General features: G+C 43.3%; 1 protein-coding gene and 1 long non-coding RNA gene across 5 annotated transcripts in view; both read left to right on the top strand.

Annotated features, from left to right (window-relative positions):
- Window positions 1-12,067, top strand: part of ZNF652 (zinc finger protein 652) — a 55,034-nt gene extending 42,967 nt beyond the window's left edge. For all 4 annotated transcript variants that reach the window (XM_036095020.2, XM_036095026.2, XM_078065608.1 and 1 more), the window contains 4 exons: window positions 506-653; window positions 1,006-1,121; window positions 1,568-1,712; window positions 10,823-12,067. In XM_036095020.2, coding sequence (XP_035950913.1) covers window positions 506-653; window positions 1,006-1,121; window positions 1,568-1,712; window positions 10,823-11,334 — 921 coding nt within the window. In that variant the 3' untranslated portion in view covers window positions 11,335-12,067. The remainder of the gene's footprint in view (window positions 1-505; window positions 654-1,005; window positions 1,122-1,567; window positions 1,713-10,822) is intronic.
- A 358-nt stretch (window positions 12,068-12,425) lies between these two features.
- LOC144380845 (uncharacterized) lies at window positions 12,426-20,009 on the top strand. The gene is made up of 2 exons (XR_013445036.1): window positions 12,426-13,900; window positions 13,973-20,009. It is a non-coding gene; the product is annotated as an uncharacterized LOC144380845 (long non-coding RNA).
- Window positions 20,010-22,563: the final 2,554 nt, after the last annotated feature.

Here is a 22,563-nt window from a genome sequence, read left to right on the forward strand (position 1 = left end):
TGCCTTCTTTAAGGTACAGAAACATTGTTATACTTCCACAGATCTATAACTGTTAATATGTGTTTTATCTCATTTTTATTTATGCTCATTTAAAATTAGTTTGTATTCCCTGGTAAATACCTGTTAACTGCTTAGTGACCTATGTGTAGGAGGCAGCTGCTCTTGGTAATCCATTTATTTTTAAAAACTTGGTTCTTCTCCATTGGTACTATACTGATTAAAAGCAGTCAAGTCTTTTCAATTAGCGGAACTTTCCATTTCTCTTTGTCTTACTTTTTGCCATTGTTTTCGTACTCCCAAAGCATCTCTAAAAGATGCATCTTGAAAAATAGAACATACAGATGTTGGTGTTGGCATCTGGACTCCTCGGAGGACTGGCATTTGTTTGTTTGGATTCTGGCCTTGTGCCATGAATCTCTAGCATGCCCGTTTCATCAGCCAGTAGGCAGCTCCGGCTTTCTGCAAGCCCCTGTAAATAAAGATTATTTCTATTTATCCTGCTCAGTGTGTTTCCTGTAACAAATCGTTCAAGAAACTCTGGTCCCTTCATGAACACATCAAGATCGTCCATGGATATGCAGAAAAGAAGTTTTCCTGTGAAATTTGTGAGAAGAAATTCTATACCATGGCTCATGTGCGGAAACACATGGTTGGTAAGTTTCTTCTGCTTTTTCTCTCATGCCTATAATTTGTCCTTGTTTTTTGGTGTGTTTTACACTTCAGATGGGGCAGGATCCGAGGAACGGCCTTCCTTTAATCCATTCTGACTTGTCGAAACTAACTGCAGCATGTCCTCAGCAAGCATCACCGACTGGCCCGGGACAGGTTCCTTTCCAACCTTGTGATTTGTTTCTCTTCAGAACGTTGCTATTAAGACCTCACAAATTAAAGTGTAGAAAGTCCAGATGGCATGAGTTCCTTGCAGTCCCAGTGAAGGACCTGAGTCTTTCCCGGCTGGAGCTTTTCGGTGGGCTTATTTTGAGTATAGTGCATTCTGTGTTGCAGCACACACGAAAGACATGCCATTTACATGCGAAACCTGTGGAAAGTCGTTCAAACGCAGCATGTCCCTCAAGGTGCACTCCTTGCAGCATTCTGGAGAGAAGCCCTTCAGATGCGAGGTAAGGAGCGTGCTGCCGCCCAGGCCCAGGCCTAGGGACGAGCTTTTGTATTCGTGGTGAGCAGTGAGGGAGAGGCGTGCGCAGTACAGGCGAGAGGCCCTCCAGATACCCGCTCTGAGCGAGTGCCCTGTGTCAGCTCACGGCCAGACAGAGAAAGGTCATCTTAACCCTTTCAGACTAGGTTAAGCCCGGGAGTAACACACGATGAGTTATTTGTCTTCCTTCAGTAATCCAGAGAAGTTGGGGGAAACTTCAGTGCTAATTATTTGAGAAAACTCCCCTTTTATGAATAACTGAGCCGTAGAAATATAGCAGAGCCAAACAGTTGACACAGCAGGTCCTATTTTAAGCGTGAAAAAGGAACCTAATCTCAGAGACTTTGTAGGGTGGGCTCAAGTAAAGCTCCTATGCTTGGCATTCAAAAATCTCCACTGTGTCCAATGCAGAACTGTGACGAAAGGTTTCAGTACAAGTACCAGCTGCGCTCCCACATGAGCATCCACATTGGGCACAAACAGTTCATGTGCCAGTGGTGTGGCAAGGACTTCAACATGAAGCAGTACTTCGACGAACACATGAAAACACACACTGGTAAGAATTTCTTGGGAAAAGTACAGATATGTCTCAAGCACTTGTCGATGATCACCTGTGAGTCTGTTTATGTAAAAACCGAAAGCACGACTTTGCATTCCAAGGGCAAATTCTACTTGAATTATTTCACCTGGCATATAAAAATACGGATTTATTAGCCTGAAAAATTGGGCTTTCATCACTCTGTTCATTTAAAAAAAGGATTATTTGTGAGTGCCTTTTAACTGTGGGTCCCTTCAAGATGCTGGATTCTTTGCTCAGGGCACAGGATCTCCTAAAATTGTATGCGGCTTGATTTGTGTATGTGCACTGTGCACAATATGTGTGATGTTTTTTAAGGGAAAGGCTTCTGGACCTTTCAAAACTGAAGGACACTGACTGCTTTAAATAGAATACCCTCTCAGTGTGCTTAAAGTTTGATCGGATTGGATTTCCCCCAAATTACCACTTTTCAGGAACAACTCCCATCAGATGAAGTTAAATCGTATTTTAACCATTTTGTGTTTGTAGAGGTTTTTGCTTCCTAGCATGGATGTGAATCTTGTAAGCATTTGACTACCCAGCTTGCAGGGAACTGGCTGAAGTAGCTAGCTCCTCCTGTGAACACTGCATCATTGTATCTCAGCCTTAACTTGGTATTCCGGGCTTAGCTAGTCTTTGTACAAATTGAACAGTATGAACCATTTTTCGGATTTCAGCATAAAATCTAATCATAGGATTCTACATTCTGTTTGTCCATAGAGTAGCAAAGCTAGAAAGAACCACAAGAGATGATCTTGCGTAGCCCCTTGCTCTTTTTTGTTCAACCAGAGGTGAAGAAACTCTGCCATGGCTGGATCGCTTTAGTTCCCAATTTTCTGTTGAAGTCCAGAGAAAAATGCCTGCCCAGTGGGCTTCCTCCCCATTCAGAGCAGAGCACCCTCCGATTTTAAGGATTAGTCTAGATGAAGAGTCAGGAGAAGAGTTTACTTAGATAAATTGCCCCTTAAAGGGTACTGAGAACTTTGAAGCCTAAGTGGATGGACGGCAGGATATAGCAGAGTAATTAACAAATTCTCCTCTTCTAATTTGGTGGCTTTTGGACAGGCTCTTAGTTCCGAGTCGCTTTTAGGATTCAGTTTTTTGTTGTAAAGCAGGAAGCTGAGGAACTAGATAGAAAATAAGCTTTTTTGAAGGCAGAAGTTGTGTCACTCTCACACACGATGCTTGGGACATGGTGGCCCCAGAGATGTTGGCCGTGGCCGCATCATTTACTGGAAGGAACCGGGAGCCCCTAACACCTCTGCACTGCCCTGCCCTCCTCTTCCTTGCGCCTCTCCTGGGCGTCTTTCTCCCGGTTCCCTCTTCTCACCTCCTCCTGCCTTCCCCTTTGTCCTTCTTCCTGTAGACCTGAAATGTCCATAATATGAAACCAGAGTATATATTTTGTGACTGTCATGTTTGTTGAATAAAATTTTATGTTAAATATTCTTCTTTGGCCAAATAGGCAAGCTCAACATTCCCTATTTCTTCCAAAGAAATATAGCCACCCAATAGCCTTCTCATTAAAAGAGTAGTACATACTTACTAAAAAGAATATGAGAAAATGTGAAAGTTAATAACAAAACTGATCATCACTGAAACCTTACTGTCAATATTTTGGCATACATTTTTAAAAAATTCTTTAGTTTCTTAATACACATATAGATAGATACTATACATAAGTGTTTATGTATTCATGTATATAGACGTAAAATGAAAATTGGGTCTTTATTATAACTGGCTCTTCTTTTGACTGTATTATGTCATTAACAGCAATATCATTTTTAAAATTTTTTATTGTTATGTTAATCACCATACATTACATCATTAGTTTTTGATGTAGTGTTCCATGATTCATTGTTTGTGCATAACACCCCGTGCTCCATGCAGAACGTGCCCTCTTTAATACCCATCACCAGGCTAACCCATCCTCCCACCCCCCTCCCCTCTAGAGCCCTCAGTTTGTTTTTCAGAGTCCATCATCTCTCATGGTTCGTCTCCCCCTCCGATTTCCCCCTTTGTTCTTCCCCTCCTGCTATCTTCTTTTTTTTTTTAACATATATTGCATTATTGGTTTCAGAGGTACAGATCTGTGATTCAACAGTCTTGCACAATTCACAGCGCTCACCATAGCACATACCCTCCCCAGTGTCTATCACCCAGCCACCGCATCCCTCCCACCCCCCCCACTCCAGCAACCCTCAGTTTGTTTCCTGAGATTAAGAATTCCTCATATCAGTGAGGTCATATGATACATGTCTTTCTCTGATTGACTTATTTCGCTCAGCATAACACCCTCCAGTTCCATCCACGTTGTTGCAAATGGCAAGATCTTATTCCTTTTGATGGCTGCATAATATTCCATTGTATATATATACCACATCTTCTTTATCCATTCATCTGTCGATGGACATCTTGGCTCTTTCCACAGTTTGGCTATTGTGGACATTGCTGCTATAAACATCGGGGTGCACGTACCCCTTCAGATCCCTACATTTGTATCTTTGGGGTAGATACCCAGTAGTGCAATTGCTGGATCATATGGTAGCTCTATTTTCAACTTTTTGAGGAACCTCCATACTGTTTTCCAAAGTGGTAACAGCAATATCATTTTAATGGTTGTATAATATTCCTTCTGGTAAATTTGCTGTAATAATACCCATCATTTATTATGCACATATATGCCGGGCACTATCTTAAGTGCTTTACCTACATTACCTCATATAATCAGTGTAACTTCTACAATAGTCCTATAAAGTAAAGGATGTTGTTTCCATTTTATATAGCCATTTCCCTACTGGACTTAGATGATTTCTGTTTCCAATTTTTCTACTGTTATAAATAATACTGTGATAAACAGCTTTGTGGTTAACACATCCATGATTATTCACTTAGGATAAATTCCTGGAAATGGGATTATTAGGGCAAAGAGATGTGCACATTTTTAAGATTTGGTGGTATGTATTGCAAAATAGCCATCCACATACACTCTTACTAGCTGTGCATGAAAATACCCATCTTCCCAACCCTTTCCAATGCTAAATAAAACCCTTGCTGATTTGATAGGTGGAAAATGGTTTCTTATTGTATTAATTTGCATTTAATTCATTGCTAAGTGAGATTGGACATTTTTTCATGCGCTTATTGAGTGTCAGTATATTTTCCTTCCTGAATTGCTTGTGTCTTTTTTGTATTCATCTTGCCATTGCAGTGTTTGACTTTTTTTTATTGTTTCTAATACTTCTTTATATATATTTACATACCCTGGACCTCGTTTCACGCCAATATTAAAGTACTTTCCCCTGGTTTGTCATCTGCCTTTTAATATTGCTTGTAATAGGGTGCCTGGGTGGCTCAGTTGGTTGAACAACTGCCTTCGGCTCAGGTCATGATCCTGGAGTCCCTGGATCGAGTCCCGCATCAGGCTCCCTGCTTGGCGGGGAGTCTGCTTCATCCTCTGACCCTCCCCCCTCTCATGTGCTCTCTCTCTCTCATTCTCTCTCTCTCAAATAAATAAATAAAATCTTGGGACGCCTGGGTGGCTCAGTCGGTTAAGCGTCTGCCTTCGGCTCAGGTCGTGATGCCAGGATCCTGGGATCGAGTCCTGCATCGGGCTCCTTGCTCAGCGGGGAGCCTGCTTCTCCCTCTGCCTGCTGCTCGCCCTGCTTGTGCTCGCTCTCTCGCTCTCATTCTGACAAATAAATAAAATATTAATAAATAAATAAATAAATAAAATCTTAAAAAAAAAATATTGCTCGTAATACTCAAATTGGGAAAGTGGCCGGCTGGTGGGGTTGGACACGCCTGGCTCTGCATTCTCTACAGCCTCCGCGGGTCTCTGGTTCCTTGGTGTTAAATAAGGATGACAGGAGCACCTGGGAGAATACAAGGAGCAGGCTTAGCATTGAAGAAAAGAGATAGCTCTTTTGAGGCTGGAAGTAACCACATTTAGAGTATGTTTTGTTGGGGATTACGGCCATTGCAGGAACTGCCACTGATAGGGCTGTTTCTTTGCAGTTAAAGAGAAGTGAGGCAGACCCTGTCCAGGGAGGCTGCCCAGCCCTGAGGCAGGGTTTCCTAGGACGGTGTGGATGTGGGGTGAGTTCAACATAGAATGATTGCTGATTCTCCTTGTACCAGGTACAGCGCTAAGTGCCTGGCAACACAAGGATGAATTCAGACCTGGTTTTTGTCCTCAAGGAGCTTACACTTCAGGGACAGGGATGGTGGTGGTAATAATAGTAATCATAATCATAGAAGCACTACAATGTACTGAGTGTCTGCTATGTGCCTGATACTGTTCTGAGTGCTTTCCTTGTATTTTCAACTGCTCACAATCGCCTATTATTATGATCTTCATTTATCAAACGGGGAAACTCAGGCTCAGAGATCAAATAACTTGTCCAAGGCAGCCTGACTCCAGAACCACATATTTTAATGATTCTGATATAATTTAATGTAGCAAGTCATAAAATGGAGGGATATACAGGACATCATGAGGGCAAAAAGCACCATTCCAGAGTCTGTTCTCAGCATCCAGAATGAGGCAGTGCACTCAAGCAGATCAGGATCAGAGGGATTGTGTTAAATCGTCTTAATGACATATTGCTGGTTTGTTGATTTACAGTGAAAAAGCTGAGTGGCAGATGGTTCAGAACTCTTATTTCTTTGGTCAGCATGTTCTTTGCCTAAGTAAAAATGTATGTTAGAAGCTAAATTATCATCAGAAAATTGATAGGGACAGGGCATTACAGCAGAGGAAGATACTTGAGTGATCATAATGGTGAGTACCATACATCCTCAAATCCAAGAAGCCATCCCTTGTAAGACAAACTTAATTTGTACACTGCTGAGAAAAGGCTGCAAATAAAAATGGCATGCCATCAAGTGTAAGATATATGTCCATCTCAGAGATGTCAGTATGCCAGGGAATGCATGTCTTAGAATTAACAAATTTTGATTTATAAACATTAACTAAGAACCTACTAAATTGGGCTATTGTAGTGAACTGGACTAAAACAACCCTAGGTTCACAGGGCTCACAGTCAGGCTGGGTAGACACGCAAGGTTCGCTGAAGAGCACAGAGCAAGTACATGGAACTAAATGAAGTTGGCTGGAGTTTGGTGGATGGGGGCGGCTGGGCAGGAAGTCTGATGAGACATGATACCAGAGAGCAGTAAGCAGGTGCCAGGTCACCAAAAAACCCATAAGCCATGAAAAAAGTTTGGACTTTATTCTAAGGACAGTGGGAATTTCTTGAATGGTTTTGAGCAGATTGTGACACGAGTCTGAAAGTTCACCCTGCCTACGGGGTAGAGAATGGGCGGGGAGGTGGGGAGCAATAAAAGAGAAGGCAACACCAGTCAGGTGGATGTCACAGTAACCTAGGGGAATGGGGTGATGATTATGGACTGCGGTGATGGCAGTGGGTGAAATGAAAGTGATACACAAGATAGGGTCAGCTGAACAGGGGGACTGATTGGATAAAAGTGGTGCAGGAGGGAAGAACCAAAGGATAGTCCCAGATTTGGCTCTTGAATGCCATTTGTCAAGACAGAGAATGGTAGAGGGAGGAGCAGGTTTGCTAAGTAGGATAATGAATTTAACGTTGCACTTGTTAGTTGTGAGACCTCTACAGGACGTTCATGTGGAAATACCCAGTAGGCAGTTTGCAAAATGGGTTTAAAGCTGAAGACTTTAGAGAGATTTCAGCTGCATATATGGATATGTAGATTTCTGATCGCTACTCAAGGATATTCATACTAAGTAGACTGGAAGCCAGATCGCTTGTCCCTTTGAACAGTGCAAAAAACAGCTAGGTAGCCAGCCAAATTCTTGTTCTTTTCTATCTTCCTGTAAACGCTCTGCCTTCATGTGTAATGTTCTTTGTTCAGACTCATTACAGTACTGCTTCTTACAATCAGCTTAGCTTTATATGTAGCAGCTAGGTCATGTCCTTAGGTGTGTTGATGTTGATATCGATACTTTTCTAGTTACCTCGATGGACTTAGCTTTAATGTATCTTCCAGCCACCCAGTTACCAGCGCTTCCTTAAAGTGGGACGTTGTGCAGGTGGTTGATTGCAAATGTTACGTTTTTATTTTTCCTTACTTCAGCCTCATTACAATCTTGAGGTCTCACGGAGACCTTAACATCACTCATTATTAGTACAATTAGGAGATGGGGCCTGATGAGTAGTGAGAGTTAGAGGTAAGTGGGATTGTAGGCTTACTTCTGGAACAACAAATGTGGAAAATTGGGTAGGACTTTAAGAAATGAATAAAAGATTACTAAGCAATAAAAAGGATAAATATTTACTTGACAGAGAGAGACAGCGAGAGAGGGAACACAAGCAGGGGGAGTGGGAGAGGGAGAAGCAGGCTTCCCGCTGAGCAGGGAGCCCGATGCGGGGCTTGATCCCAGGACCCTGGGATCATGACCTGAGCCGAAGGCAGACGCTTCACGACTGAGCCACCCAGGTGCCCCAAAAAGGACCCATTTTTAATTTGAACCCATGGATTTGTGATAGGCGGGTTCTAATAGTTTTTGGCCTTTCTGTGGCCAATCATTATAGCCTACAAGACTACAAACAGGCGATGGATAGAGAGATCCCGGATTTGATCCAGGTCGGAACACACAACAGAAAGTTAATGTCCATATATTTCAGTAAGCTTACAATGAATCCTGTTTGTGGATGTAGGGTCTAGTGTGCCTAAGAAGTGATTAGTGAATCAAGTGAGAGTGTTTGCTCCAATTAGACTAATAATTCAGAGAGTGAGTCCTTTGGCTCTGTTTCCATATAGCTGTTGGGAGTAAAGAATACTAACTCTGGAGAGCCCAGGGGGGTTTGAGAGGTTGTCAAACAGGTGTGCTTTTAAAATATTATATTATACAAGTAAATTGTGTTTATTTGAGAGAAACAGAAAGTGCATGTAGGCATAAAAAATAAAACATCACTCATCATCCCATTACCTAGAGAGAATCACTGACATTTGTTGTAGTTCTTTTCATGTTTTTTCTATACCTGTTTTTAACTAAAAGTGGATAATACCATGTGTGCATTTTCATAACTTGCTCATTTTACTTAATAGACTAGAAGCTTCATAGATTATGGATTTTCATGTTAGTAATTCGATTTCTATACTTTCGTTATACTGTTTTTAATGACGCTGTTCATCAGATGGGTATGCCATCTTGAGATTTGAAGTTTTTAAGGTAATTGGAGGAAATGGATTAAAAAGATGGAAAACAAGGTGGGCTCTGAAGTTATCTAAAAAGTTGAATACAGGGGCCCTGGGTGGCTCAGTCGTTGAGCGTCTGCCTTCGGCTCAGGTCATGGTCCCAGGGTGCTGGGATCGAGCCCCGCGTCGGGTTCCCTGCTCCGTGGGAAGCCTGCTTCTCCCTCTCCCACTCCCCCTGCTTGTGTTCCCTCTGTCGCTGTGTCTCTCTCTGTCAAATAAATAAATAAAATCTTTAAAAAATAATAAAATAAAAAGTTGAATACAAGACTGATCCCTCCTGACTGCACAGTCTAGTCTCTTGAGGAAGCGAGGAAAATTCTGGCTTTCAGAGAAGGAGGGCAACGGGGGCTGTCAGTTTCCAAGGACAGAAGAAATAAGGACTATGATATGGGTGAAGAGGTGTTCTCTGCTCGTGTACGAAGGGGTCCAGAGTGGAGAACAGGAGGGATGTTATTTTCCCTCGTTGTGCGGGGATGCACAAAGCATCAGGGTGTGCAGTGCCGTGTTTTATGTGTCAAAGCACGCTCTGGGGGGAACCAGACTGCAGTTAGAACTCCTGGCTCTCCTCTAGCTGTAGAACTGTGGGCAAGTTCCTTAATTTCCCCACATCAGTAATGTAGAGATGATCACAGCTGCCTCATACGGGCTGTCGCTGTGAGGATCACCAGAATTCATAGATGGAAAGCGGTTAGAACGGTACCAGGCACACAGGAAGCCTCCATACACCATAGCTGTTATCTCTGCAGAGTAGAGCAAGGATGCCGTCAGAACCAAAGGGAGCCGTACCTGAGGCGAGAACAGCCCCTTGCAGCAGGAGTTACGGTAAAGGTACGAGCTGTACCCTGAGAGCTGACGAAGGAATTCATCAGTACAAGCAGATGGCCACAGAAACACGTGTACACAGGTGCTCACCCTGGCATTCCGTATGAAGTGGCGAACGGACATACATGTTCAAAAGCCATCTTGTTTCCCGCCGTGGCCCAGGTAGAAAAGCAGCAGACAGCATGGAACCGTGTCGTTGTGCAAAGAAAAGTTAGGAACCCTAAAAATGAAGCCCTTATTTCCTCCCTCGGTGCCTTTAGAATTATGGAATTTGGTTTCCTTTTTGACTCATCGGCCCCATGCTTCTCAGCCAGGGCCAGGAGTCCCCTCCCAACCCTCCCCACACCCATGGACATTTGGGAGTGGTGTAGGGACAGTTTGGGTTGTCAGAATCTCTTGGGGGCAGCTAGTAGGCTGGCACTAGGAGCGCCACGTGCTCTTCAGATGTGCCAGGTACTCCCACAGAATGAAGAAACTGTCTGCAGAAATGCCCGCAGCTCTCCCACTGGGAGTCTCTGCAGCGTGGGAGTCCTGGCGGCCAGTGAGCCATCCAGCATTTTCCAAGTCCCAACACCAAAAAGTATGCCACACGCTAATTACGTGCGGGTAGACACCAAGAGGCTTCTTTGCTCCACGGGACATTTCTAGCAGTCTTTCTTTTGTCTGGAATTCAGAAATGGCTAACAGACGAACTTTGCCTAAACTTAAGAGGCAGAGATATGGCCGCGGTCTTAGCCGCCTTGAGCACAGGGAACTGACTAGAACGGTTCTTCACGTAGGATGTGAAGGATCACTACTGTAGATGCCTTTTTTTTTTTTTTTAATCATGCCCAGATGGTAGGTTGTATGTAAGTTTTACTCCTATCTGCTCTTACTTGTTAATTCCCAACTTTGGGAGACTCTTTGAATATGACATGCTGTAAGGGAGAGGAGTGCTAATCTCCTGGTTAAATATGAGGAATAGCGTGAGCATGTAATTACCGCCTAGTATGTTAATCATTTTTTTGTGTCTGTGTTCATCTCAGGAGAGAAACCCTTTATCTGTGAAATCTGTGGCAAAAGCTTCACCAGCCGCCCCAACATGAAGAGGCACCGCAGAACTCACACAGGCGAGAAGCCCTATCCGTGTGACGTGTGTGGCCAGCGGTTCCGCTTCTCCAACATGCTTAAGGCCCACAAGGAGAAGTGCTTTCGGGTGACCAGCCCCGTGAATGTGCCGCCTGCTGTCCAGATCCCACTCACAACTTCCCCGGCCACCCCAGTTCCTTCTGTGGTGAACACACCCACGACCCCCACCCCTCCGATCAGTATGAATCCTGTGAGCACTCTTCCCCCCCGGCCCATCCCCCACCCCTTCTCACACCTCCACATCCACCCACACCCTCACCACCCCCACCACCTCCCCATCCCTCCGGTCCCTCACCTCCCCCCACCTCCAGCTCTCTTTAAGAGCGAGCCTTTAAATCATAGAGGCCCGGGTGAGGACAACTTTCTGCGGCACCTGGCCGAGAAGAACAGTTCAGCACAGCATCATTAACATCCATCTCCTTAAGTGTGTTCTCCACGAGTTGTGTGCCCGTGTGAGTTTGCAGAGAGGGAGTTGGTGAGCATTTCTGTAGCTGTCAGACTCTCCTCAGCCTCCACAAGAGCTTTGTCATTGTCTTGGTGAATCAACACATCCAAGGGAATGAACGCGAAGACCACCTTGAGCTCATGGAGGGAACTGTCATCTAAACCAGGGGAACCACCGAACTAAAGCCCAATTTGCTTGCATTTTCTGGTGACTTTTATAAATTTCAAATACTCAGACTTGTGGAATTTTATAATTTCATATCAGCTGATGAGGTATGCTTGCTTTTATATCCTGGACTTCTCCTCAAAGAGGGGACAGGCCTGGTTTCCTTTGTACTAATCGGGAAGGCTGTGAGATTAATCCAGAGCATTAATTGTATCACTGTGTATCGTAACAAATTCTTTTCAGCTTTTGGTGCTGGCTTCAGAATGGAGCCGGCAGTGTTTCCCAGTATATCCAGCATTATAGAGAAAGACGGGAAGTTTCTTCTTTGTGTAGCTCTCCTAACGCACTCTTTATTTTACTACAGAAATTATTTTAGAGTTTTTGTATGGACTTCTTTAGTGGTCTGTTTCTAAAATGAAATGTATTTCAATAAGCGGTGTAATTTTTTCAGTGTAGCTGGGCCTATGTTGTAAAATAGAAAAAAAATTTTTATAATCATCAAAATGTGATTCTTAAAGATGCATATAACTTCTATAGTTCAAAGTTATTCTTACATCCGTACAACTCAAAGGTGCTTCAGAGACTAGCTGTATCTGAGAGGGTCTCCAGACACCAGGTTACTGCACGGTGAGGTTTTGCTTTCAGAACTTGGCGTAAGTCCTTGCTAGTTTTTCAAATCTCTGCATCACACTCAAGTGTCAGTGTGTTAGGCTTGTTGACACGCTCCTGTCCTCCGCGTTTCACTTGGTGGGGTCACCGCGTTGAATGGAACGATTGGCAAGGAGTTGGATCTTTCCCAGGGAAGTCACCTAAAGCTTGCGGGTTTTAAAACTCTGAGTCAAGCTGTTCACTGTCAGGAGGAGGAAGCGGGTTGTGGGGGGGGGGGGGGTTGTCCTCAGTCATGGCTGTTTCTCACTGTCCCCAGAGCTTGCCCGTGTTCCACCTGTGGCGACGACAAATGGAAGTCTCATGATACACTGCTCGTTTTGAGGTTGCTGTGTTTTTCTAGAATTGTTGTGACAAGATAAAATAGTACACTAAAATCACAAACGTGATGTTGCTGACAGTAGCTGAGAAGTTGGCATGAGAACAAATTGACTGTGAGTTTTCAAATGTCTCTTCATCCATGGATATATCCACAACTTTGAGCTATTCTATCACAGTTTAAATTGTAGCGAGGGAAAGAAAACTACATTTTGCTGCCCAGTTCTCTGCAGGTAATTACGTGACACAGTGTTGACAGGTGGTGAGAGCAGCGTCTCTAACACCTTTAAGACAGGTTACTTTTCCAGGTTTGGGAAGCTTCGAAAGAGCACGATCAATCAGGAGCTTATATAGGAAAGGCTGAAGAGAAGGGCTAACCTATTGCTCGTATTTAACTGATCAGATTTCTCCAGACTCAGTATAGCTAAAAATTGTGTATTTTTTTTTTTTCATCTCAGAGAACTGAGTTCCAAAGCTAGGTCTGCTTTCTTTCTCTCTCTCCCTCTGTGTTTTAATCTGGTTATTTCTTCATTTTTCTTTCCTCAGGCTCTTAGATCATTGCCTAAATCAGAACCCTGGCTTTTATTTATTTTTAATTTTTGATATTAAATGTGCAGATATGCTTCAAGCACTTTTCTGGCTGATTAGCTCTGTGGTAGGAAAAAATGGAACTCTCAAGTGAGGTCAAGTCCCTGTTTTGTAAATATCACGTTCTCTACTAGCTTTTTGGTTTAAAATTTCCACACTTTTTCCTTTTGATTATTGCCTTTCCTCTTCTATGATGAGCATAGGAAAATTTTGGAATGAGGCAGAAAAGTAGCCCAAGACCTACTTTTCTTCCTGTTTGTGGATGTAATTTCTAAAGAATGTTATTTTAAATCTTTGTATACAGTTTTTGGACACCCGGGTACCCAAACCGATAAGGAAAGTTAATTTGTTTGTGACCATTATTTCTTTAGTGGCTGCCTCCTCTTACTCCACAATCTCCTTCCCATTCCATGAAAAGTTTGTGGGTGGATCTACACCATCATGTAGACGTATCATTACTTAATGGCCAAGCCTATAATATTAAGATGGTTTTTTTAAAGATGTAAATTGCAACTTAATTAATTGGTTATAGTACCTTATTTTATTCTACATAAATTTACCATATTGGGCAGCAATTCTGAATTCCAGACTTGAGACCATTAAATCAACCATTTTATGAAGTGTACTATAATTATACACTGGAAAATTCAGGTAGTCATATTTGATTTTTTCATCCAAGTGAATATAGCCATAAGAAAATGCCTACTACATAGGAAAACCAGTATTAAGCAAATAATCACCACCACCCTTAACAGAAGCAAAAAAAGGATTTTTTTTTTTTTAAATCAGCATTGTCACATAATACATTTCACAGTGAAATGTATTGTGGAACAATCTGGAAACCTCTAATTTTTTTTTTCCCTAGATAAGTATTACCTTCCCTGACTTGGGATTTGTGGTCTTCAGGAACACTGCTCAGAACATAATGACTCCTCATCAGTGTCATATCACATATAAATAATGAAATGCATTAAGAATATTTGTAACATTCATGCTTCTGAATACAAGAACTACAGGATTAAGCCTTAAACATATATGTGCTTCAGGTTTAATGTGCTTAAGACTCGAACTCAGGGTTGGAAATTTGATTGGGGTCCTTCACTAGGATGAAAGTTGCATTCTGTGGTGTGTTCCCTCTGACAGAGAGCACAGCTCCCTGTGACTTCAGAACTTCATGCCTGCTTGCTATCTGTTTATGAAAAAAAGAACCATGGAGGAGTTTGAGTTCTCAGCCCTTATCTGTCCTTCGTCTTTTAAAGACAACAAAGGCCACATTTCAGCGTTATATAGATATACAATTGAGGCTTTTTCTCATTACTTAATTTTACTGTCCTCAAAGGCTTGTATCGTTGGTAGGGTTAAGGCTTACTCGAGGAAAATCCCCCAAGGACTTTCTTGAGCTGACATTGCTTTTTTTTTTTTTTCTTTTTCTATGCTTTTCTCGTAGATTTATCATTCAAATATGAACTCTTCCTTAGCCTTAACGAAAGGCTGCTTGCTGCTTTCTCAAATTGAGTCAGGTAGGCTCATACTGAGTTAGATTTTTTAATTTGAATGAAGAAAATAAGATGAAAAGTTTAAAGGCACGTGGCTTCATTTCCGTGTATATTTGTGATTTGATTCTTATTTTTTAGCAAGCCGGGAGTCTCCACATAAGACTTTATGGAAGTTCAAAGAAATCTTTTGCAAGTCAGTTATGTATACTTTCACAGTCTACCATTTACATGAATTGTTCTAAATTGATGACTGAGCATGACATTACCGTGGTTGTACCATCTTTTTAAAAACTACCTTTGTTTGGAAGTACCTTTTCATTGTGGTTAGAGGCTCCCTATAATTTGATTGTCCCTAGGATACTAACTGAAGCCAAAATACGCTAAAGAAACGCTCGTCGACTGAATTTTCTAGTTCTTGAAATTGTTTTCAGTTCTTCTGTTTGTCGAATGGATATGTGTGTTTTATTTTTATGTCACTGGAAGTTTTAAATTTTGAGAAGATCAGGCAGAAATAGAAATCCATTGCCGATGGTATTTATTTTCCCCATCTTGCAGATTTCAGTCAGTGAAACAGAATGGTAGGTAGGGTTTTATTGTAAAAAGAAGAGGAAGAAGAAGGAAGAAAACAGAAATTAGGGGAAACCGTTCTGTTTGAGCTACTGTCTAGAAGAGACAACTTGTATGACGTTGCCGATCCACGTGACCAACATTTTGGTGCTGTTCTAGACGGTACGGGAAGTATTTTAATGAAAAGGGGGATAAGTTACATTCAAGAATTTTATCAACTATTCTAGCGCGACAAAAACCGGCTCGCTTGGAATTCTTCAGACGATAACATTGAGCCAACAAATACCGGGTTTTAATTTCTCTTTGCCTAAACCGAGATAGGAAATTTCCCAAGAGATCATTTCTTTTCAGGAATGAAAGGTCATTAGCCACGAGAGACAGTGGCGTTTTTATGCAATAAGAACAACTGAACTACCCTGCTCCTGTCATCTGTAGCATTTTTACTAAATAATGATGGCCTTCCAGCCCTGGACGCTACCTCGACAAAGCAAACCAGAGATCCTCTCCACACTTTCTATGGAAGCCATACAAGTTGCCATCAATATGTCCACTTTCATAGTTCTATACTTTTATACTCTCTAGACTTTTTATAGACTCTATGATCAGATCTTTTTGTCTTAGAGGATAGGTTTTGCAAGATTCAAAGGAAAAGCAAACTCCTTGGTTGTCCCAACTTTGAAGCCTTAGCTTCAGTAAATTTGTTTAAAGGACCAGATAATGTACCATTTAATCCAATTCTTGATTTAAGTCACAGCTATTTTGCAGAGTGGCATATCCAGAAAACAGACTTCTCTTTCTTATTCCCTAAGTAGAAGCTATATTTGTTGTAAGAAACTACTTATAAAGTGGATTTCTACTACCTTGTTACTCTATGTATTCCTCGATAATACATGTATTGTCACAACGTTCCTGGAGTTGTGTTTATTTCCTTGTGACAGATACGTGAGTCCACACTTCCCCCTGATCCCCCCCCCAGGCCCCCTCCCCCGCCCCGTTAGCTCACTGCAGCTCAGTCTTTCACTCTGTTCTTGAGTGCCTTCAAAAAGCCAGCATCCTGGAACATTCTTTCCCTGGTCTGAATCCTACCTCTGATTATTTCATTCTCCTGAGTGTTGGAAGTCACCCTTATTCCCGTTGGTTTGGCTCTACAAACTAGGCCCTTAGATGCGAATTCTGGACCTATTCCTGTTCTGTTTACCCATGTCACTTTCAGATTATATTTTATGCTTTTGCTTCGATCTTATTTCTTGACCTATTCCATCGTTAATGATGAAAGATTTTATCTTTACTCCTTGTTTTTTCTTTCACCAGAAATGAGATGTTCCTTTAAAATTAAAGGTCACTGAGCACCTCTTTGGAACATCTCCTGGTGGGTCTCCCTGAATGCCTCCCCTTTCTGATGAAGGGATCCCGAATACTGCTGTTGCTGGCCCTGCTCCTGCATGCCCTCTCTCTTCCAGAAACATTCTGGAAGATTGTACCCATAATTCTAGTTGAGTCAGATGAATTTGAAATCGCTCTCTGGGTTAATCAGAAGTCCTTTATTGGTTGTTGATCTGCCTCTCTCATCCGCCTGTCCCTCAGAGACTTCCAGTTACCTTCTTTTCTACTTGTTCTCATCTCATTAATTTTTAGAGTGTGATTGATACATGATATATGAAGGATGTAATAAAAAGGGGGTTGCAGTGTGTGTTCTCCATGTGATAGGAGCACCTTCTTGATAAACCATTGTAGCAATCGGCTAATCTTTCACAGTCAGAACTGACGTGTGTGTGTGTCGTTGTGCGGGTCCCTTGCTCCTGTTCGGATCTCCTCCAAAACTGAAAACAAATAGAACTCTTTAAAATGAGGAAATTGGGTTGCATTTTCTTTTCTTTAAGTGAATGAAAGCTATTAAGTTGAGTATTTTGGTCTTAGTCAAAAATTTTTCCTTTCTGACCCAAAATGCCATGTCCCTTCTTCTTAAAGTTAATAATACTAATACTCAGGTTTTCGAGACTAATAACCACACAAAGTGGGGGTCTATGAAGGCAGCTGTTAATAAATTCCTAACCCTTTTTGCCTGGTGACAATATGTTAACTGGTAAGACAGTGCAAAATTGGGACAATTGGTTATGTTTGGTAAGGAATGAATTCAAGACATCTGAAGGCCTCCCCGGCTATTTGGAATTGAAAGACCAGTTTCCAGAATGCAAAAAAGTAGACTACAGAAATAAGTAACAAGAGTTTCATGTTTTAAATCCTTTCCACCTTAATTTGCCTTGATGGTCCCCGTTATTGACCTAGAAGTTTGCCTCTTTTCTTGTAACTGGCTACCTAAAGTAACCACTTTGAAACATGTGGCTTCTCTCTGAAGTCAGAAGCAGTGCAACAGGTTGGGGAGAGTCATGGCGGCCTCACACTTGGAGGAGCCACACCCCTGAGACAGACTGTTCTTGTTCCATGTCTTCTAGGATAGGGCACGCTTGGCGTAAGTATCAAAGGGCCCTGAGAAGTGTCTCCTCCACATTCTAGTTCCAGGTTCCTTTCACACTGTTCGAGCTTCTCCGGTGAGATCAGGGATGATACAGATTACTTGAAAACAATTTCGGGGACACGTAGGAAATGGGAATGGGGCAAGAAGGGGCAGAAGCTGAATTTTGCTTCACTTCAGAAGGAAATGTAATACTTGCATTTGCTGGTTTTGATCAGCCAGAGAGCCTCTCTCTGACTCGGATGTGCCAAAGAATCAAGTTGTTTCTGAATATCCAGCTCCCCTGAGCGAACCCAGCTTCCTCCCGGCCTGTCTTTCACAGGTGAATAGGGTCCGTGTGGTCAGAAGGGCAGAGACAGAGACGTCGCATCGCATCCTGCAGAGGACTCCAGGCTGCGTTTAATTGCATTTGAAAGTTGGTGGGAAATATTTTATTCTTTTAGAATCTCTGACACTCCTGGAAATATCCTTTTCTGTGCTTGATGATGCAACTCATTAGGTTTTTCCAAAAGGGAAAAAGAAAGAGACTGTGTGGCATGGTTTAGGTGTTTACTTCTAAAGTTGTATCCCAGAGGATAGATCTGCAGCCTCTGAAAGTCAGATGAATTCCTCTCAATCTTCCATCAGTTTCAGTACGCATTTTATTCATTTCTTGCCAAGGGCTGTGTGATTCTCTTCCATCCGCAGTACTGGCTGTGTCCACAAGAGAGCAACGAAGTCCTTTAGCTTCTTTATTCTCAAACTTTGGAAGATCCCGCTTTTAAGTCTCTTAACAGAATATCCTCTCTTGGCTCCGTGCTTGTTTATAGATCTTTGTTTTTAAGACATGTTCCCTTATTGCTAAGTCCAGTAGTTGCTCAGCCTTCAGGATGCAAAGATTGATGAGTGGGTCACAGGTCCTCATGGGTCAGGCATCTTAATTAGCCGCTTTAAACAACAGTGCCCCAAGATGGAAAGCTTAGGATCCTCCCTTGGGGGCTCGGTTGTGCAGAGCAGGAAGGCAGCCCCGCTTGCTTCTTTCTCACACACCCCACCAGCAGCACAGGATGATCACGTCTCGGAGAGGGACAAGCAGCGGGCCTGGCTCTGGAGTAGGAAAGAGGAAATGCTTCTCCCCTCTGCTGCAGGGCAGGTCTGGTATGCCTGGGAGCAAGTCCTCGGGGGGTCAGACCCTGCATCCTGACCCTGGGGAGGTCCCCAGCAGCAGCCGCTTCTCCAGGTTGGAATTCGGTCTGTGTGTTCCCTCTCTGTCCGGGACTTGTCCTGCAGCTCCTGACCCTCGTCAGGGCTCTGACCTCGAGTTTGTTGTACTCACTGCAACATCTTCCTCACAGTGAGCTGGTTGGTCATAACTGAGGGCAAACGATCATCACTGTTTACACCAGAGAGGCAGGAGTGGCCTTCTTACCGGATCTCTGCCTGGCTCCTTCCCCCGCCACCCCAGCCCCGGCCAAGTCTGACCCACTCCCACACTTGACAAAGCGAAACTGAAGCTGTGATTGGTTGAGGTAACAGGTGGCCAGGTGTAACTTGTTGGTTTTTATTTTTGTTTTCCCCAACAATACTGCAATCACTTGCACTTTTCCTCATTTCTTAAAGAAAATCCAGTTTGCTTGCCAGGAATTGTTTAGCGTTAGGTTTACAAAGCTTGTTGTTGAATGTTGAACATTTGTCCAAAGGAGTTTGACAAAACAGAAGCTGCTTGGTCCCTGTTCCGCCTGCTAGGTCCCAAGGATTCAGGCCATGCGGCTGGGGTACTTGTGTCAAGTCCAGAAGGGGGCAGTGTCCCTCTCCTACCTCTGCGAAGACGCAATTGAAGGTCAAGTTGGACTCGTGTGGGGCAGGTACCTCTCTTGCTGCAAAGAAGTGTAGAGGAGTCTTTCAGTTGGGGAGGTGACAGGTAGGTAAGACAGGATCTCTTCAGATGGGGAAGATACTGGGGAGAGGAGAGCTCATGGCCCCAGGGATGGCCCCAGGGAGCTGTGGCGAGGCAGAACCAAGCTCCCCCCGCATCTCCCAGCTAGCCTAGCTTCCCTGAGTCATCTCTTTTCCAGCATCCTGTCAGATCCCTCAACGTACTGATTTCCCCCCTTGTGTTAACTATACCAATATTATTTTTTTAGCAATTGAAATGCACTTTTTTATTTCAACTCAATCATGATTTTAAGTATAAAAAATTTATAGACTTTTAAAACTACTTTTTTTGTGTATTTTTAACCACTCGATGTAGCATTGTCTATTTTATTCTTGTGAGACTCTGGTACAAGGCGTGCCACTTCATGATATTTCCGACATGCTGGGCCTTTGGATGTGTACGGTAACAAACTTAATGCTAATGTTCAAAGTAAAAAGAAAAAAAAAAAGTAGCCATATTTGTTGTGTGTCTTTCTTAACTTTCTTTCTTCTTCACCCTCTTGTCAGCAACATTTTGAGGTGTCCTTGCTCAGTGAATTGTCCTTGTTTTCTGTGAGATGAACAGTACTGATCTGCTGTCATCTGTGGCCTTTAGTCGTGCCCAGCTCACAAACCCAATGGCCTCCTTCTGAAGGATGACACGTTTTCAGGGCTGCTGGCCCGAGTTAACGTGATGAGTTCTCGTCTGCCGGGGCCGCCTGCCTCAGGATGATGGGTTTCAGGAACGCCCTCCTGGCCACAGCTGAGCGGCGATCTGAACATATCCTCGAAAACAGTATTTGAGAAAAGGATCCCAATTGAGATCTGAAGCAGTCTGAAGAACAGGAAGCCCGGATGGAAGCAGCTTACTGGAGTATCTTCAGCAAAAAGCAAGGATCATAAAATACGGCGCTCAGGCCGAGGCTCCTCTTGCTACACCCACCCCCGTTCACCCCCTCACTCGTTTGTGTAGCCCACGAATGTTCTTTGAATGCCTCGTATGTGCTGGGCACTAATCTAGCCACTGGGAATTCACGCGGTGAACAAGACCATGGAACTTCTGTCCTGAGTGGTAGAGACTCAACAATAAATAATGATCTGATACATTGTGAGGTGGTGAGATGCTGGGTGAGGCTTGCCCTCAGAGCTATGACCGTAGCCAAGTGCAAGATCAACTGTTTTCTGTCACAAGCCTTCCCAGCTCGGGATCCACCCTGTTTTGTTCCGGCTCAGGATTCCAGCGAGGGAGTGAAGGATGTGGGAAAGAAATCTTACTACTCAAGTGCCCTTTAAGCCCTCTTAGAATGGAACAAAACTGTCCAAATCATAGAACTACCACTCTTGCTCTTTGTCATCTTGTAACTCGGACAAGTGAGGTTAACACACTTTTTTTCCACGGGTATAGAGTAGATACTCCCCCTCCCCCCCCCCGCCTCAATATATACTAAATCAGTGGCTTTCAAACTTTGTGACCCTTGGTAAGAAATGTATCTTCTCATTACTCAGCTAATCCAAGATGCAGATCTATAAGCTTATTTATATAAGTGAATTAAAAATTCAAGGCAAATATCTTTCCTAAGTCCTACCTGTAGTTTGAAGAATCCTGTTCTAAAGCAGTGTATATGTGTATTATTTTATTCCAACAGCAGCCTGAATTCACTTTCATACAGCATCTGTTGTGTCTGGAACATCCAACATCTTTTTTTTTTTAAGATTTTTTTTTTTTTTTATTTGACAGAGAGAGACAGCTAGAGAGGAAACACAAGCAGGGTGAGTGGGAGAGGGAGAAGCAGGCTTCCCGCCGAGCAGGGAGCCCGATGTGGGGCTCGATCCCAGGACCCTGGGATCATGACCCGAGCCGAAGGCAGACGCTTAACGACTGAGCCACCCAGGCGCCCCTGGAACATCCAACATCTTAAGTCTTATGGGTTTCTATTTCTGACTAGGTCCCAACTCTGAAGCTCCCTACAGATTAGCCCATTGCTCATTCCAGCACCCTGCAGTGGAGACCGTTCAAATCGCAGGCACATTGCAGTCCTGTCTCGTGGGGCCTGTGACTCACTGCCAGTACCAGGGTCACCAGGACCACAGTTGACCCTTGAACAGCATGGGGGCTATGGGTGCTGACCCCCTGTGCAGTCACAAATCCGTGTGTAACTTTGGACTCTCCCCCACCCCCAACCCACCAAACTTAACTATTACTAGCCTTCTGTGGACTGGAAGTCTTACCGATAACAGTCAATTCACACATATTTTAGATACGCATTTTTACTGGATTCTTAGAATAAAGTAAGCTAGAGAAAAAATGTTAAGAAAATCATAAGGAAGAGAAAATACATTTACAGTACTGTGCTGTTTCCCCTAAATCCACATGATGAGTGGACCTGCGCAATTCAAACCCATGTGGGTCTAGGGTCAACTGTACTTCATCACAATTCAAAGATGAACTCTCTTTCAAGGCCTCCGTTGTAAATGGAACTAACAATGACCCTGGTTGAGTCTCATGTCCTAGTGTTCCCACCCTGTTATAGTGTGTCCCTGACCTTCCTTCCAGTAAGCTCCCATTTAGTGGTGTGGCCATTCTCCACTCTCCCGAATCTGGGCTTGTGGCTGCTTTGACCAGTAGAATAGCAAAAATGGGGTACCAGTTCTGGAGCCTATGCTTCAAGCTGTCTTGTAGCTTCTGCCTTTATTTTCTTGGAACATGACTGCCCAGTGAGACCAGAAGCCCAGGCTAGACCACTGAATGATGCCTGTGTGGAGAGAGAGGTCCCAGCCGTCCCTGCCAAGGCTCCAGACACGTGGGTGAGGACATCGCAGACCCTTCAGCTTAGCTGACCCTCCAATTGAATGCATGCTTAGGAGCCCAGGTGAGACCAGCAGAATAACTGCCCAGCCAACCCGAAGAATCACCAGAAGTAAATTATTATTGCAGTAAGCCACTAAGATTTGAGGTGGCTTGTTACACAGCAGTGGATAACTTGGAACAGCCCTTGGATTTCGGTCAAGCCGTTACTAAGAGCTTGT

The sequence above is a fragment of the Halichoerus grypus genome, chromosome 2 (assembly GCF_964656455.1).
Source record: "Halichoerus grypus chromosome 2, mHalGry1.hap1.1, whole genome shotgun sequence".
NCBI lineage: Eukaryota > Metazoa > Chordata > Mammalia > Carnivora > Phocidae > Halichoerus > Halichoerus grypus.